The 16879-nt window shown below is 34.4% G+C and overlaps 2 protein-coding genes across 9 annotated transcripts in view; one reads left to right on the forward strand and one right to left on the reverse strand.

Moving 5' to 3' along the window:
• LOC127065470 (CCR4-NOT transcription complex subunit 6-like) overlaps positions 1 to 16879 on the reverse strand; it is a 519140-nt gene that overhangs the window by 463278 nt on the left and 38983 nt on the right. For 2 of the 5 annotated variants that reach the window (XM_050997850.1, XM_050997851.1), the window contains exon 1: positions 10996 to 11353. The exons of the other annotated variants lie outside the window; for them this stretch is intronic. The gene's annotated coding sequence lies outside the window, so the exon portion shown is untranslated. Of the gene's footprint in view, positions 1 to 10995; positions 11354 to 16879 lie in introns of those variants that run through there. 5 annotated transcript variants of the gene reach the window in all.
• Positions 1 to 16879, forward strand: part of LOC127065466 (storkhead-box protein 2) — a 79448-nt gene that overhangs the window by 23885 nt on the left and 38684 nt on the right. For 3 of the 4 annotated variants that reach the window (XM_050997840.1, XM_050997839.1, XM_050997842.1), the window contains one exon: positions 12055 to 12360. In XM_050997840.1, the coding sequence (XP_050853797.1) occupies positions 12160 to 12360 (201 nt within the window). In that variant the 5' untranslated portion in view covers positions 12055 to 12159. Of the gene's footprint in view, positions 1 to 12051; positions 12361 to 16879 lie in introns of all 4 variants that reach the window. The other variant, XM_050997841.1, reaches the window with a different exon arrangement.

Raw genomic sequence — 16879 nt, forward strand, 5'->3', positions numbered from 1 at the left:
GCGAAATTTCGTCGTGAAATCGCACGAGCAAACGCGTAGTACGTCTTCCTCCTCTTGGAATTCCCTTTCAGTCCCTTTGTGTTCGGCACTCCAAGGGAATCTTCTCTCTCTTTCTCTCTTTCTCTCTTTCTTTCTTTCTCTTTTTCTCTTTTTTTCTTTTTATACCATCTATCTCCCTCTTTTGACTTTTCCTCCTTTTATTCGTCCTTTATCATCTCGTATTATATTACTACTACTAGTAATACTATTATTGTTACTACTACACTACTACTACTACTACTACTACTACTACTACTACTATTAATAATAATAATGCTGCTAGTAGTATTGTTAGAACGTATTGCCCAAAGGCCATAATTTCGGGGATCATTACCGTTTAAATTGAAGGGATAGAAAGATAGAAAGGATATATACCATGGGGAAAAGTAATAATTCAAACAAGTCAAATGTTTTATCAATCACGACGAAAAGCGTTTTTCTATTGTAATGCTTTCGTCGTTTATATATTCGTTTGTCTTTCGTTAATATTGATGTTAGAAAGTTTAAGAAATTTGCAGAGGTACGCGTTAGAGAAATATCCACTCGCAAGAGATTCTAATACACTTTAGAATCGAATCGATATCTCTAATGATCGTTTCGTCGTTTAATGACGTTTATATATGTCACTTGTAAATAAAATCTTCTCCGTTAGAAGCAATCTACTTGAAAAAATTCTAATACATCTAAGGGTTCAATCTCTATCTCGTTATTTCTCATATGATCGTTTAATAACGATATACATATTAACTTACCCGTCGTTAATAAAAATTTTGCTCGTTAGAAAAAATATATTTTTAAAATTCTAATACACATTAGTAATCGAAGGATTACGTTTCTCGGTATCGTTTCTCTAATAATCGTTCGGTCGTTCAACGACGTTCGTATACGACATTTATCTTTCGTTAATAAAATTCTGACAAGTTAGAAAAAAAAAGATCGACTTTGAAAATTCTAATACGATTTAAAACAGAACTCCCTATTGTTACGAATATTTTTCTAATAATCTCGCTTCGTCTTTTAACCAAGTTCGTACGATGTCATTTATATGCCATTAAATAAAAATCTTACCCGTTAGAAAAAATTAGTTAAAATTCCAAATACACCTTAGGGTTGAATCCGTCTCTCGACGTATTTCTCTTATAATCGTTTGGTCGTTTAACGACGTTTATATATTCATTTATCCTTCGTTAATAAAAATCGTACCCGTTAGAAGAAATACATTTGAAAAATTCTAATACACCTTAGGGTTGAATCCGTCTCTCGGACGTATCCGACGCTCGTTTAAATTCTCACGACTATTATCCTTGTGATCGACCACACCTGGACACCCTCGAGCGTCTCTTACGATATATATATATATATATATATATATATATACACATACACATACATACACGTATCTTTTACCATGGGATTCCCTTTCAAGATCTTATGGGATTTCTTCCGGGATTATGGATTTATTTTCTATCCCTTTCTAAAACATCGAACAAACATCCAACTTGATCTCAAACAAATACATTCGACAAATTTATTACAATAAACTTTCAATATGCTTTCCAATAAGATATTCACTCGTCCCACGTATAAACTCGTTTTATTGAAATCGTATTAAAAGATTTTATCAAATCGTATTAATCGTGCATTCGCTTCTTCTTCTTCTTCTTCTTCTTCTTCTTCTTCTTCTTCTTCCTTTTATTTTTTTTCTTCTTTTTTTTCTCTTCTTTTTTCTACTCTTCGACTTAATCCCGAAGAATTCATTTGACAAATTTACCGTCGTAAATTTCCAATTTGCTTTCCAATAAGAGATTCACTCGTCTCGATTGGTAATCGAATATAAAGATGTTATCATAATCGCATTAATCGCGCGATATACACGCTCTTGCTTTTCTCTTCTTTCTTTATTTTTCTTTCTTTCTTTTTCCTCCTTTACATTCGACCTGAAAAATTCAGTTTAACAAATCTACCGCCTTGAGTTACCAGTTTGTCTTTAGAATAATCCAATAAGGAATTCACTCGTTTCGCATTTAAATTCGTCTCGTTTGAAATCGAATATAAAGATGTTATCATAATCTCGTGTTAATCTCTTTTCTTTTTTTTGTTTATTTTTTTCTCCTTTCTCTCTTAGACTTGATCTTGAAGGATTCGTGTTTGACAAATTTCTTCGGCATAAGTTTCAATCGTTTAAAGATAAGAAATTCACTCTCGTCGTGTTTAACTCGACGGATTATTAGCGTGTAAAGGTACAGAGAAGTCGATTGGCTTTCACCGAGAGGCTCGTGGCGAAAAAGCAATTACCTGGCATTCGGCTTAAGAATTCATTTCGAGAAGAATCGCGCTGCTCCAATAAATCCCGAACGCACGAGAACCCGATCTACGATAAATCATTTTCTAATAGCAACGGCGAGACTGCCAGTGGCAGGAGCAACAGTGTTTCTGGTCTAACGGTAATTGCTCCGCAGCCTTCTGCATAAGCACTTACTGGAGCCTGGAAGCGGCGATATTAATGATCGCGAAGGCCACCGTTACATATATATAAATGTGTGTGTGTATATATATATATATATGTGTACACGGAGAGAGAAAGACAGAGAGAGAAAGATATCTCTAACTTAGAAACGAATACTCTCTTTTGTTCCTTTTTACACTTCTCTAATATGAGGATAGTGGATTCACGCCGATATCTCGAGACTGTTTTCCTCCTACGTCACCATCTCACCAAGTCTCCAACTCACTTTCTTCTTCGTCCACTCCAGAGAAACTAACGCGACAAAAATTCGACTTTCGATTCTCTTTCCACTTTATTAGAAGCGTTTCTTAAGCGGAAACAATAAACTTACGATCATTTTTATTGTCACGGTCGTTTCGTAAGTTTCATCGAGATTTCGGGATATATTTTAATCGTTCGTATTTATTAATCATTTTGTATATATATATATTTTTTTTATATCAGTATCGGTTTCGATTAATTAATACGCTTTGAGAAGCGTTAAGTCTCTCGCTTACGTGCGTGTGTATATACGTATATTTATATATACATATGTACGCGTAACAACGAGGAAACGACAGGCCTATAATGAATTTAGGAAAAAAAAAAGAAATCAATAAAAAAGAAATGAAAAAAAGAGGAAATAGAGAGATGAAAAATAATAAAAACAATTTGAAAAAAATAATCAAACTCCGACGTCGGCACGATCGATCCAATGATGAATTTCGATCGTCGTTTCAACCATCGATCTAATATCTATCTGTCTATCGATAGTCAATGACGTACAATACCGAACGAGAACACGCCCAATCACCTACCTCTTTGATATTAATGATCAACAATCGCTATTTCTTTTGTAAAAATTTTTTCCCGAGTAATAATACATACGTACGTACGTATATACATAGATAGATCGATAGATCGCTCTTTTAACAATAATAAAGTCAAAAGCATCTGCTACTTTTCTCTTCGTCGCACGATAAAAAAGAGATTCGCAAAAAAAAAAAGGAAAAGAAAAAGAAGAAGAAAAAATCAAACTTTCCAGTTGATTCGACGCGTATACGAGAACGTGATTCGCGACGAGTGAAAACCGACATCGACGACGACTACCGTTTCCGAAGATCACGTTGACTACGAACGAATGATCACGTTCGGATGCACGAATCGATCGGATAATAATGATCACGCGAGTCATTATTTTCTCGATCTTTTTTATTCTCTTTCTCTCTTTATCTCTGTCAGAATTTGCTTCTTACTTTTTCCTCTTATTATACATAATTGTGAAATATGATTGGTGGTGAATTTTAATCGTTTCATTTTTCTACAACAAAACGAGAAAACGTTTGAAAGTTATTCGATTATATAAAGATATATATATATATATATATGTGCTATATATAATTATATATCGATAACTTTCGTGTAGCATTATAGGTCGACAATGACGTAAATCTGATTCATAACTCGCGAACGTCCTTTCTCATATATATATATATATATATATATATATATATATATATATATATGTTTGTGTGTGTATATGTGATATGCGATTTTCATTACTCAAAGAACGTTGCACTATGGAAGGTTGCACCAGCATCTAGACGCAACCAAGGACCACCGGTCGGGTCTATCGTTATGTCCGCTGCAATTTATCCTACTAACTTGAATTAGCCATGTGACAAGCCGGTAGTCACACTCCAATGCGGTTGACATCCTTTGCTAGACCAGGTATATCTTTTCGCTGTATATTTCTCGATTTACGCGTGCTTGTTAGCAAGAAACTAAACCTGATTGCACCCATCCGTACATATTCTCTCTAGCTCTGTCTGTCTCTTTTTCTTTATATATAAAAGATGTCAGAATTATTATCTACGGTGCACAGAGAAAAGAAGTAAGCAAGGAATAATAAAAACAAAATAATAAAAAAATAAAGCAAAATAAACTCAAAGAAATTTGTTATAACGAAATATTCGTCGATCATAGTCCTATCTATCCGTTCGCGTAAAGAAAAAAGAAAGAATGAATGAAAGAATGAATGAAAAGAGACCATAACTACAATGGTGGATTGATATATCAAGAGCTGAGATTTTCTTCGGTGACACGCCTACGAACGAGATACCGTTCGTCCAATCAAGGATTAATCAACGAACATTCAATCCACCAGGAGAATGTTATACGCGAGAAGGAGAAATGAAATAAGAACGATATTTATTAACAATTATTAAAAGACGAAAGAAAAAAAAAACGAATGAAAAATATAAAAATAAAACGTCAAAGACCGAACGAAACTTAACTTTTATATCGTCGTCGTACTTATCAAAAAAGTATTATCATTCAAGTAAATTGCAATTTATTCTCAACGAAGCATGACATTACCCCTATCTCTCTCTCTCTCTCTCTCTCTCGCTCTGTTTTGCTCTTATGATCGCTCACACAATTGACATTTTTTAAATCCAAATGCTCTCATCTTCCTTCATCGTCTCTCATTCATTTTACCGTTGTTGTTGACCACTACTACTGATATATACATCGAACCATGACGTGTATGTGTGTGTGTGTGTGTATGTACAACGGTAACCCTTTCGATGACCCTTGCCTGTATTTAGATACGAACGCGTGACGATTGCTAAGATAGATAAGAATTAAACCCACGCAGTTGAAGATAAACCCGTTCGATACTTTTTATTCGATAATTTGCTACTAAGTATATGTACAATCTACGTCACGTGAGAATCAGGACCGATAACAGTCTAACGTTAACCAATATCGTAAAACCAATAACACGATGAACACGTGTCACGTCCTTTGTCGTGATTTTTCGTCTCCTGAGAATGGAGAAACGTGACGTGCCTTTAACAAAAGTAGGCTGAGAACCAAGTCTCTCTCTTTCTCTCTCTTTCTCTTTCTATCTATCTCTCTTTTTCTCTTTAACATTTTTTTTCGAAGACGTACACGCACACGTGAACTTACATACCCTCACATGATCATCTTTTCAAACAAAACTAAGTTTTTATCTCTTCGATATAAGCGACAAAAAATTTTTGCGCTCTTAGAGAAAGAAAAAGAAAAAAAAGAGGATAGACGAATATTTATTTTTTCGACGAAAAACATACTCAATATTTTTATCGCCAAATAACACACACACATACACACGTACGAGCGCGCCAGCACTTAACTCGTCCGTCTACTCTAAGTTTTCGTATTTCTCGAGACTGCTGACAAAACATTGGCGCCATCAGAAAGACACTTTAAAAAAAATATATATATATATATATTCTTCAATATTTTTCTCACAGGCGTATATACGTATATACATAGACACATTCGTCCATACAACTCACTCTTCCACACATAGAAAATAAAGTTTGAATCTTGCCAAGACCGGTGATAAAAGATTGGCGCCGTAAACAAAAAAAAATAAGACGAAAAAGAGAAATATTTTGTTTACGAAATATATATATATATATATATATATATATATATATATATATATATATATATAAGTAGATACGTATGTATTTACGTCAAAACTTTTGCTAATAAAGTTTTAAAAAAAGTTTCGATCTATTTTCGAGTTCTTATATCATCATTTTAAAATCGAAAGTTTCTTAATAAATCACAATTCTTCTGATATATATATATATATATATATATATATATATGTATATATATATATACATACATATATTGTCTACTCGCGAACACGTCGATCTAATAACAGCGGATGTCCGTGAGCATTATAGTCGGCACGTTCTCCATATCAATGAACGTTGCACTTCGTTCAGGTTGCATTGGTATGAGCGAGGACGATGAATATATACCATACCTATGAGAAGAACACCTGCGTAGAGAACTTTCGCACACTTATTCTCGCTCGAATGGAACGTGGTTGCGAACGTGGATCGCGATTTATCGAGGGGAACGTACCTCGAAAGAATTTATCTCTGTGTTTGTGAATACGTATATATCTATACATACATGTACATACACATACGTACGTAAGAAAAGGGAAAGAGAGAGAAGAAAGAAAAAATAAAGCAAAGAAGAATCGAACGAACAAAAAATTCAATATAAATTTCATTAATTAATTAATTTAGTAAATAAAGAAACAAATATGTAAATAAATCATTTTTATCATAATCTGTCTCTCTTTCTCTTTCTTTCTTTATCTCTGTCTCTGTCTCTAGCTGTCTCTGTTTGTCTGTCTCTTTCTGTAACTCTCTCTGTCTCTCTTTTTTTTTTCTTTCTTTCTTTCTTTCTCGTACAATCCTTATGAGCATACACGTACGTAATGGACGAATGGCCAGCTGCCGGCGAAGATGTAACGCGTTCGGTCCTGGGTGGTCCAGAACAGATATACAGCGTTCAAGAAGGCTTATATGCGCCTTGCGGTGCTCGCTCTACGTATTCATAAGGTTATCCATGCTGCGCGGAAAATAATGTGCCAGTCTATTCATTACAAATATATATATATATATTTATATGTATAGATATATGTGTTTGTATGTATGTACGTAAATCATACGTAGGTATACCTCATCCCATACGTCTCAAATGCCCCACAACAGAATAATACTTTCGTTCGCATGACAATCGATCGTATTACAATAAAACGCGTTATCCTTTATCAATAATTGATTCATTTCAATTCGAATATAATAATAATTAAAATAACAATAATACTAGTAATAATAATATTAATAATTAGCATAATACTTCAATAAATGGGAGGAGAAAAAAAAAAGACATAACAAAATAAAAGTACAAAAGAAGTAATGGTGATAATAATTATCTTAATACTTTCAATAAATGAGAGAGAAAAAATTGAAAAATAAAGAAATACAAAAGTAATAATAATATTATCAACGTACGGTATATATTCCCTTTAATTGGACACATACATATACACACGTATATACGTAAATTATAAGGAGCAATGTAATTTCGTTTGAAAGAAAAAACAATTCCTTTTTAACTTTCTCGAACGCTTCTTATTCTTTTTACAAGCCATCTTTTCTTCTTCCTTTTGTTCCTTCCTTCTTTTTTCTTTTTTTTTTTTGCAAAAGTAGACGATAGATAGGGGAGAAAAAAAGAAAAAAAAAAAGAAAAGAAAAAGGAAAGGAAAGAAAAGAAAAGAGTTTGACTTTATTTGATCTCCCATTAGACCAAAGATTCTTCTCTACCGATCGTATCCGTTATTCGGTTTACACCAACGCGAGTGACCAAGAGGATGATTGCTTTCTACGAGAGGATAGACTCGTCGTTTGGTCCACGAGAGACGTTCTTTCTTCTAACGGTCGGTGTGACTTCAAAGGAGAGAAAGAAGAGAGTGCGTCGTGACGTATATACACACATATATATGTACATGTACATATACATACACGCATATATAAACGCTTCGTAAACATTCTAAGGGAGTAAACATTGCGAGAGAAGAACGTTGCTCGATAACTTGGCCATCTTTTTTTCTTCTTCTTCTTCTTCTATTTTTTTCTTTTCCCCCTTTTATTTTTATCATTTCTCGTTTCTTCCATTTTACGTTCTTCTTTTCTTTTCTTTTCCTTTTCTTAATTTCGCTTTACCCGTACGATATATAACTTGACCGTTTAATTCTCTCTCTTTTTCTTTTTTTTTCTCATTCATCTTTATTTCTATTCATCTTTATTATATTCCTTGTCGTTTTCTTTATTTTCGACCGTACGAAATTCAAGGGGTGAAAGTCGATAGAAAGAAAGAATTTAGAAGAGAAAAAAGGAATCTCCTTCTCGAGATATTTCATATCGATCATTCCACGTTCCTGAACAAAATTTGTCGAAGGAAAAAAGACAAATTTGATTGGATCGAGACAGAGAGAAAAAGAGAAAGAGAGACTAAAAGGAAAATAAATTCGATCAGAGAGCCAAAGAGGTAGATCGACCCATACACACACAAACACACACACACACACACACACGTACGTACGTACTTACGTACGTACATATATATATACATACATACAACGGGTCAGGTTCAAAGCTGTACGAGGTCGAACACACAGTGGCGAGAATGGCCGTCCTGAGTTGCCTGTTTGCCTGGTTGCCTGGCTGCCTGACAGGAACGATAATAGGATCCGTCAGAGTAATGACGGCACGATGGCGATGAGTCACGCGACAGGAAGTCCTTTTCCCGTGAACCACCACGGCCGGACACCTTCCGTTCCTCTAACTGGTACAAGGTGAAATCCAATCTCGATCGAGTTGAACCGGTGAAAGAACTCTTCTCGATCGATTCGTGTCGATCTCTCGTCTTCGATCTTTCGATCTTCTCTTCTTCTTTCTATCTATTGATTCGATAAAAGAAGAAAGAAGAGAAAGAAAACAAAGACGAAGATATTTTCTTTTCGCGTAAACAACGACGATAAATTATGACACCTTTGTTGTAATTAATTACGAGTAATAAATTAAATTAATTCCGTGGAATTGGAATAAGTAAAGAGAGGTATAAAGAGAGAAAGAGAGGGGGGAAGGGAAGAAAAAAAAAAGAAAAAAAAATTTTTACATTCGAACGAAGTTATGAACGTACATATAGATACGTGAACGCAATTACGTAAAAATGGCGTCATCCAGCGAAAAATAAATCGGATTATTCGCTATACGTAATCGAATATACGCCTGGCATTTCCCATTCGTATTAAGAGAGAGAAAGAGAAAAAAAAATACACGTAGATACACGTTTCGTGATATATCAAAAACGTCGATCGTCCTTAGGCTACATTCCGTACAATGTGGGTATCGGTATCCAAGTGAATACATACACACACACATACGTATATAATTATTACGTACATATATACGAATCGGTAAATACATAGCCTATACCATAAAAAAGAGAACACACAGTATGCGGGTGGGTGGTAGCGATCTCTCTTCGATTATATACACACATACATACATATACAATTCTATCGACCTTGAACCTTCAACCGAGCATAGTATACCAAGCATTCCTACGGCAATGCAGTAGCTTTTCTGCGTATGCGTGAACCCGTACCGACTGCATAATTAATGCGCAATTCGAGAAGCCCGCAGTTCTACCAACAAATCCCAAGGAAAAATCTAAGATCTCCGTTAGATCTCGTACGTTTCCGATCTAGGAAATAGTCGAGTAAAATAGTTCGCGCGTAATCCTCGTGGGTGTTACGTACAACTTGCGGTAAAAAGAAAAAGAAAAAGAAAAAAAAAGAAAAAAGAAAAAAAGAGATAGAGAAATACAAGTAGAAATAGAAATAGGTGGAGTTCGATAGAAAGAGATAGATAGAAATTCAAGGAAATAGTTTTCTATCTGGATAGAGACGTCGTCTCTAGTAAATAAGAGTAAATAGGATAGAAAAGGCAATCTCGTAGCTTTGGCACGTTTCCAATAGTTCATTCCGTTCCTTTCCTTCCTTCCTTCTTTCTTTTTCTTTCTTTAATTCATTCTCTCTCTTTCTCTCTCTTTCTCTCTCTTTCTCTTCTTATTCCTTCTCTTCTCGTTATATCTCGGGATAATCACGTATATACTACGCCTATCTCTCATTGATCCTTTCATTCTCGATTCCCCTTTAGCACGTGGACACGTCTCCAACGAAGTTTGTTGGCTCCTAATTTCACCGTTACAACGTGGCTTCTCTTCCCTAATTCTGAAACTTCTCTGTGTGTCCCTCGACAAGATGGAAAGAGAGAGAGAGAGAGAGAGAAAGAGAAAGAGAAAGAGAGAGAGAGAGTGAATGTGTTTGAGAGGGAGAGTGAGAGAGAGGAGACGTAAATCAATTAGATGGTAGACGAGCGATGATACAATAAAGACCGACAACGTGACGTTGCTTCGTACTTCTCCCTTTTTCCTCTGTGTATGTTTGTGCGTCTGTCTGTGTGTGTGTGTGTGTGTATGCGTGTATCTTTCTCTCATCATCCCTACGAAAGATGAGAAAGGTGGGTGCTCTCTTCTACCTCCGAACTCAATCGAATTCTGTGTTTCTCTACTCGTCAAGTTAATTCGAGCTGCTGACATGTACAAAATTTTATCACACGAATATATATATATATATATATATATATATATATATAATTCTTCCAATTTGATGTATAATTATTATTGTATATAATTGTTATATGTAATATTATTGTATATGATTAATTCGCCATAAAAAATGTTACGATTAGTTTTCTTTTTTTATAGCTAATATAACTCTACACACATACATATATATATGATTTAAAATAATTGAAAAAAATATTATGCGTATAATTGTTATGCGTATAATTATAATCGCGTTGTAATATGATGGCTCGTATAATTATAATTAGTTAATGATAAAAATGTTATGATATTTATATACTGTACTCACGTATCTATATACATACATACCTATATAAAATGAGATACCTACATACATAATTAATTTTATCTTCCAAAGATACTAAGTAAGAGTATTTAGTATGCGTGAAACTTACGTGAACGTTAGTAACGGTACAATGAGCTCGGCTTCTCGTTATCCTTTACCACGATTGAATAATTTAAAGATAAGAATAATTATACGTGAAAATTTAATCGAGCAAACTGATACAACTAGTTCGTTACGCGTCTCAAAATATACTGCGTTGATCGAAAATTTCTTATTCCGTTGTTCTACGTACACATATCTGTAAATATTGTTTACTTTGGTGTTAGCTATCTATCTCTCTTCTAACGTCCTTCGCTGTTATTTATTCGTACGTTCGACCTTGCCACGAAATCTTATCCGTATCGTATTATAAACATAATAACTTATCTTACATGCTTACATTCATACATAGAGACATAAATAAACGTAATAAATGGAAATAAAATATTATCGATATATAATCCAGGAACGTTTCATTATTTTTTGATTAATTGAAAATTACGATGAAGAACAAATCGAGATAGATAAATCGATGTAACTACGTGTGTATATGTGTGTGTGTGTGTGTGTAAAAGTACACATACGTAAACCGTTAGACGAAATTGGAAACGGTAGTCAGTAGTCTGTCGTAGTTTGCTGAGAGAGTCGATTTGCTAATTTAACGGGAAATCGAAATTAGTTTCGGTGCCGGTTGTAGCCCTGATCAAGAGGGAGAGAGAGAGAGAGAGAGAGAGAGAAGTACTTTTTTTCCGGTGGTATGTTCTACTGAAGGAAAGAACAACGCATCAAGCACGAGTACATACATAACACTTTTCTCTTTCTTTGATGATCTCAAGAACTCATGTGTACGTACATATACATATGTTCATACATTCACACACACATATGCATATATATGTGTAATATTTTTTACCTACCAACATACTCACATACACCATAAACACATGTATATGTATCTCACAAAATTTCTCTTTAAGGGAAGAACACAATTTCGAATAATGATTAATCGAGCGCGTCCCGGTTCGTCATTCTCAATATATATGTGTACTAATTTCGTATTTTTTTCTTCTTTACTTTTTCTTTATTTTACTTATTTATTTTTCTTTCTTCTTTATTTTATCATCAGCAGAAGAAGCACCAGCAGCAAAAGCAACAGCTACATCTGCACCAGTAATAGTAGTAGTAGTGATGCCACCTCCGGATCGTCGGTGTCGTTAGCAGCGGGCCTTAAAAAATGGCCTCGATCCTGGGAGACGGAACGGGCCCTGGGGGCTCGGGTCCCTCGCGATGCCTCCTTCTTCTACAGAGGTCTCTGGCAATACAGCTGACCAGAGGTCCGCCTCCTCAAGTCCTCAATGCCGGCCAACGAGAAAGTCCGAAGGAGCATCCAGCCGACGAGATGTGGATGTACGATAAAGGTTATAATTTGTTTCAGGTGAGTCCCCATACAACTCTGTATTATCGTCGGTGTAAAACCCCTCCCCACCCCGCTTTCACCCTCCAGCATCACAACTCTTCAGCTTCTACTCGTCTCATCTCTTTTTCTCCCTTTCTCTCTCTCTCTCTCTCTCTCTCTTGCTCTTTCACTCATTCTTTCTTCTTCTTCTTTTTTTCTTTTTTTGTTTCTTTGTTTCTTTCTTACTTTTTCGAACACGTTTTTTGACGAACGACCCTTTTTTTCTCTACCCGCTCGAAGAAAATGTTCTTTCGATTTCACGAGGATTCTTTGGTAACCCAAAAAAAAAGGAAGTGGAAGATGGATCGAGACCATCTCGGAAAATTTGTAGATAGTTCAGCGAAAGTATAATAATATTTTTTAAGCGGTAGAAAGAAATCGACATTTTAATAACGACGTTTTAATACGTGATACTTTTATTAATAAAATAATAAAATAATAATATTGATAAATAATGAAATTATTTTATTAAATAAATAAGTGATATTTTTAGTTGATAGAGAACGACGACGTAGTTGAAAATATAGTTCGAAATAGACTTACTACCTGTTTGTTATACTTATGAGAGCGACTTCGCGAGTGTTCTTTTGTATTTTTTATGTCTCAACGTCGAAAAGCGGGAAAATGTTAGATTCTGCTGCGAAAAGAAAAGAAAATGGTAAAGGAAGTAGAAGAAGAGAAAAAAGAAACTGAAATTCCCAAGAATTTTCAAGAGAAAAGCTTTTAACCTACAAAATGGTTCTATCGCACTTTTCGGTTCGAACCTTTTTATATATATATGTATATATATATGTGTATGTGTGTGTGTGTGTGTGCGTGTATGTATGTATGTACTTCTCGAGAGAAAAGTCAACCTCTTTCACCTTCTTCTATATTTTTCTTTTTACGAATAAAAAGGGTGTACGAATGAGTCGTGTTCCTATTACACGCAACAATGTCAGCCCTTTTTTCTTTTTCCACATTTTCTGCTTAGCTTTTTAGAACTCGAACGCTCTGTTTTTTATTTATTTCTTATTTCTTATTTTTTCAATTTTTCTTTTTAATATTTTTTATTTGTATTTATTTTTTTATTTTTTTTTCTTTACTGTAACTTTCTCCCTACGAAAGATAAAAAAGCTTGTACTCTCTCGCAAATGTTGCTTTTTTTATTTTTGTCGTTTTAATAACCCGCACTGGTGATCGTTGAACAAGTCGATAATAAAAAAAGAGGAGAGGAAGAAAAGGAATATTTTTTTTTTATACTAAGTAGAGAATCATTTGTGCAATAATTGATTGCTGATGATGTAATGAAAAAAGAGGAGTACGTATTATTTTGCATTAGTTTAAAGGACGAACAAAGAAATTTAATTTTTCGTATCTCTAAAATCTTCGTAACAGAATTTTTTTGCAATACTTTTTTTGCAAATACTTTCTTTTTTTTTTTTTAATTGTTATTTTAATCCTCTGAATGGCAACCAAACGATTAGTACGATATGAAACGAGTAAGAGAAAAGGATGATTTATAACTGTATATTTCTTTTTTTTTTTTTTTATACCAAGCAGTAGAAAATTATTTTTACAAAATTGATTGAAAATAATATAATGAGAATAGTAGTAAGTACCTACTATTTTAAATTAATTTTGAACGAAGAAATCTTCGTATCTCTTGTTAGACCATGCATAAGTCCCTCGTACCAATCAACTTTCCCATAAAATTTTTTTCTTTCCTACTTATAGCCTCAATATACCAGTTTATTTATTGCTACAGTTAATACTTATTAGGTGCTATAACTTGGGTTACCATTATCGTAACAGTCGATGTTAATTCGATCGTGGTAAAAGCCAAACGTTAACTCCATTACAAATTTCAAATCGAATTTCTCTTTTTCATTAAAAATCCATTTCATATTGTCTCATCGAAACGATAATCTTTAGATATTTATCTAATAATTAATGAAAATTTTATATCGTTATAAATGATATAATTCGAATTGATAATACGAATTTTAATATGAAAATTAACATAGGAGATATTTGTTGTCTCGAGGTGTATGATTCATACTTTATGGAACACGTTAATTTCGTTCTCAACGTCTAATACTATATCGGGTGAGAGCGAAGGAACGTTTAACTGAAAATGTAACGTGACTCTCGTTCGGAGTGGCAACTATATTATGCCCGACAGGATGTGCCTCGGGAAATGGCGCCCGGTTGGTGCAGAAATCGACGATCGATCTTAAAATAGTATTACCGGAAAGCGAACCAAGAGGTTATTGCCACTCTGAGTAATCGTGCTTATAGAAAATCGGAAAACTTATACCAAATGGTCGAGATAATAAATCGATTCGTTTAAATTCATTTATTACTACAAATTTCGTCGTTTCGATTAGGTCCGATTTATTGGAAGATTGGAAAACAAGAAAAAGAGAAACAGCGATATAAAAGTGAGGATAATTCGTAAACTGGAAAATTATCAATGAAAAAATAATGTAATCAACTTTTACAAGCTCTTATAAAGCACACGGTGTCATAATCTTTAAAATTAAAAAAAAAAAGAAAGAAAAAACAAGCCATAGAAAATAATTCAATTATATTCGCAAAATTGAAAACGGTCGATGCCAATAAAAAAAAAAAAAAGAAAAAAAAACAAGAAAAGAAAAAAAACGTTTCCATAAATTTCTAATCTCTGATCTCGACTAGCTCGTTTTAAAAAATTCATCGAACAAAATCTCTATGAAAAGTAATTTACAAAAAAAAAAAAATAAAAAAAAAATAATACAATGACGTATAAGAATTATTCGGAAATTCGAGATGTGTAAGATACCATAAGAAAAATATTATATTCTAATAAATCTCGATGTTTCTTTACGACAAGTCAACGGAATGATTTTTCAAGAGAAAGAACATAAGAACATAATCGAAAAGCGATCGAATATATCTGTATAGTGTGTTCCTCGTCGATCCTCGTCGTAGATCTAAAACGAGATCCTCGTCTTCGCCGTCCACGACTTCGTAAATCAGCAACGCGTACCGTATATCGCGAACAACCTGGACTTTTATCTTCACCGCGAGAGAACTCGTTTATCCGCGGGATGTCCATTCCAAACCTCCCTAGCTCTTCCCCCCTCAACCCTCAGCCCTCACCCCTCACTGCTCGTTCTTCACCCTTATTGAAAGGTGCGTCCTCGTTTATTTGTTTGTCGATTTAATTGCAAAAAAAAAATACCGAGTAGAAGAGACAGAGAAAGAGAGAGAGAGAGAGAGAGAGAAAGAGGAAGAAAGAAATAAAGAGAGAGAGAGAGAGTTGACTTTTTTTTCTCTGAAACGTTTCTATGCAAGCTCGAGGTTCTTGAGAGCTTTACGATGTCATAGAAACGATCTAACTCAAGATTCTCAATTCTCTTCTCTCGCTGTTCCTCCTCTTTCTTCATTTCTCTTCTTCCTCTTCTTTTTCTTCCGTTTGTTCTTCTTCTTCTATTTTCTTCATGGACGTCGAAGAATTCACTAGTATTAGATACGGTAGTAATAGTAGGATCTCTCTCTCTCTCTCTCTCTCTCTCTCTCTCTCTCTCTCTCTCTCTCTCTCTCTCTCCTTCTCTATATATAGTTATTTTTATTACTCCATTTTGGATGATCGAGTTAATCGACGAGGCCTCGACGATGAATCGACATCGGCTCCGTGCGTGCACACTTTCGAAACGTTCTCTCCGATGATTTCTCTTCGACGAAATCGATCTGTGTTCGGTAGCCGATACCAAATATTCTTTTTCTGACGTTAATATCGCAGTTTGAAAACTTCAAAAGAAAGAATAAAGAAAAGAAAAATGGAAAAGAAATACTTCTTCGTTCTTTTTTTTTTTTTTACACCTACCTACCTACCTACCTACCTACCAACTGCGAGAAAGTTAACAAGTACCTACGACGAATATCTTTTTATAAGAAAAAAAAAGAGAGAGAGAGAGAGAAAGAGTAAAACAGACAGACAGACAGAGAGAACGTATGTAGGATGCAAACATGAAATATATAAATATTAAAAATTCTGAAGACACATTCGAAACACCTGTTTTAATAAAAAAAAAAAAAAGAAAAAAATTGATATCTCACTAAAACGATAAGAAGAAAAGATTGAAAAAGAGTCGACGCCTATGGATGAGTATATATACATATACATACATACATATATATATATACAATATATATATATATATATAGTAGACAATATACGTAACTATATAGACACGCACAGGTACGTACAGGTTGCACACGGTTAAACGAACGAACAGGATACCTTTGCTCATGCGAAACGCGCCAGGTCTTTGCAGTATTAGCATATAAATTATGTTATCGTGATTTATGCTCGCAATGCCGCGTGCCCACACACGTACACCCAGACACATACAAAGATACACACACATGAGTTAACAGAGCTCTACCCTGGCGAGAAGGCTCTTGCTACTATAATGATTAAAATTCGAAACGACGAACGGACTACGCCCTGGAGCTTCTTGTCGCGATTGAC

Source organism: Vespula vulgaris, chromosome 8, assembly GCF_905475345.1.
Source record: "Vespula vulgaris chromosome 8, iyVesVulg1.1, whole genome shotgun sequence".
Classification (NCBI taxonomy): Eukaryota; Metazoa; Arthropoda; class Insecta; order Hymenoptera; family Vespidae; genus Vespula; species Vespula vulgaris.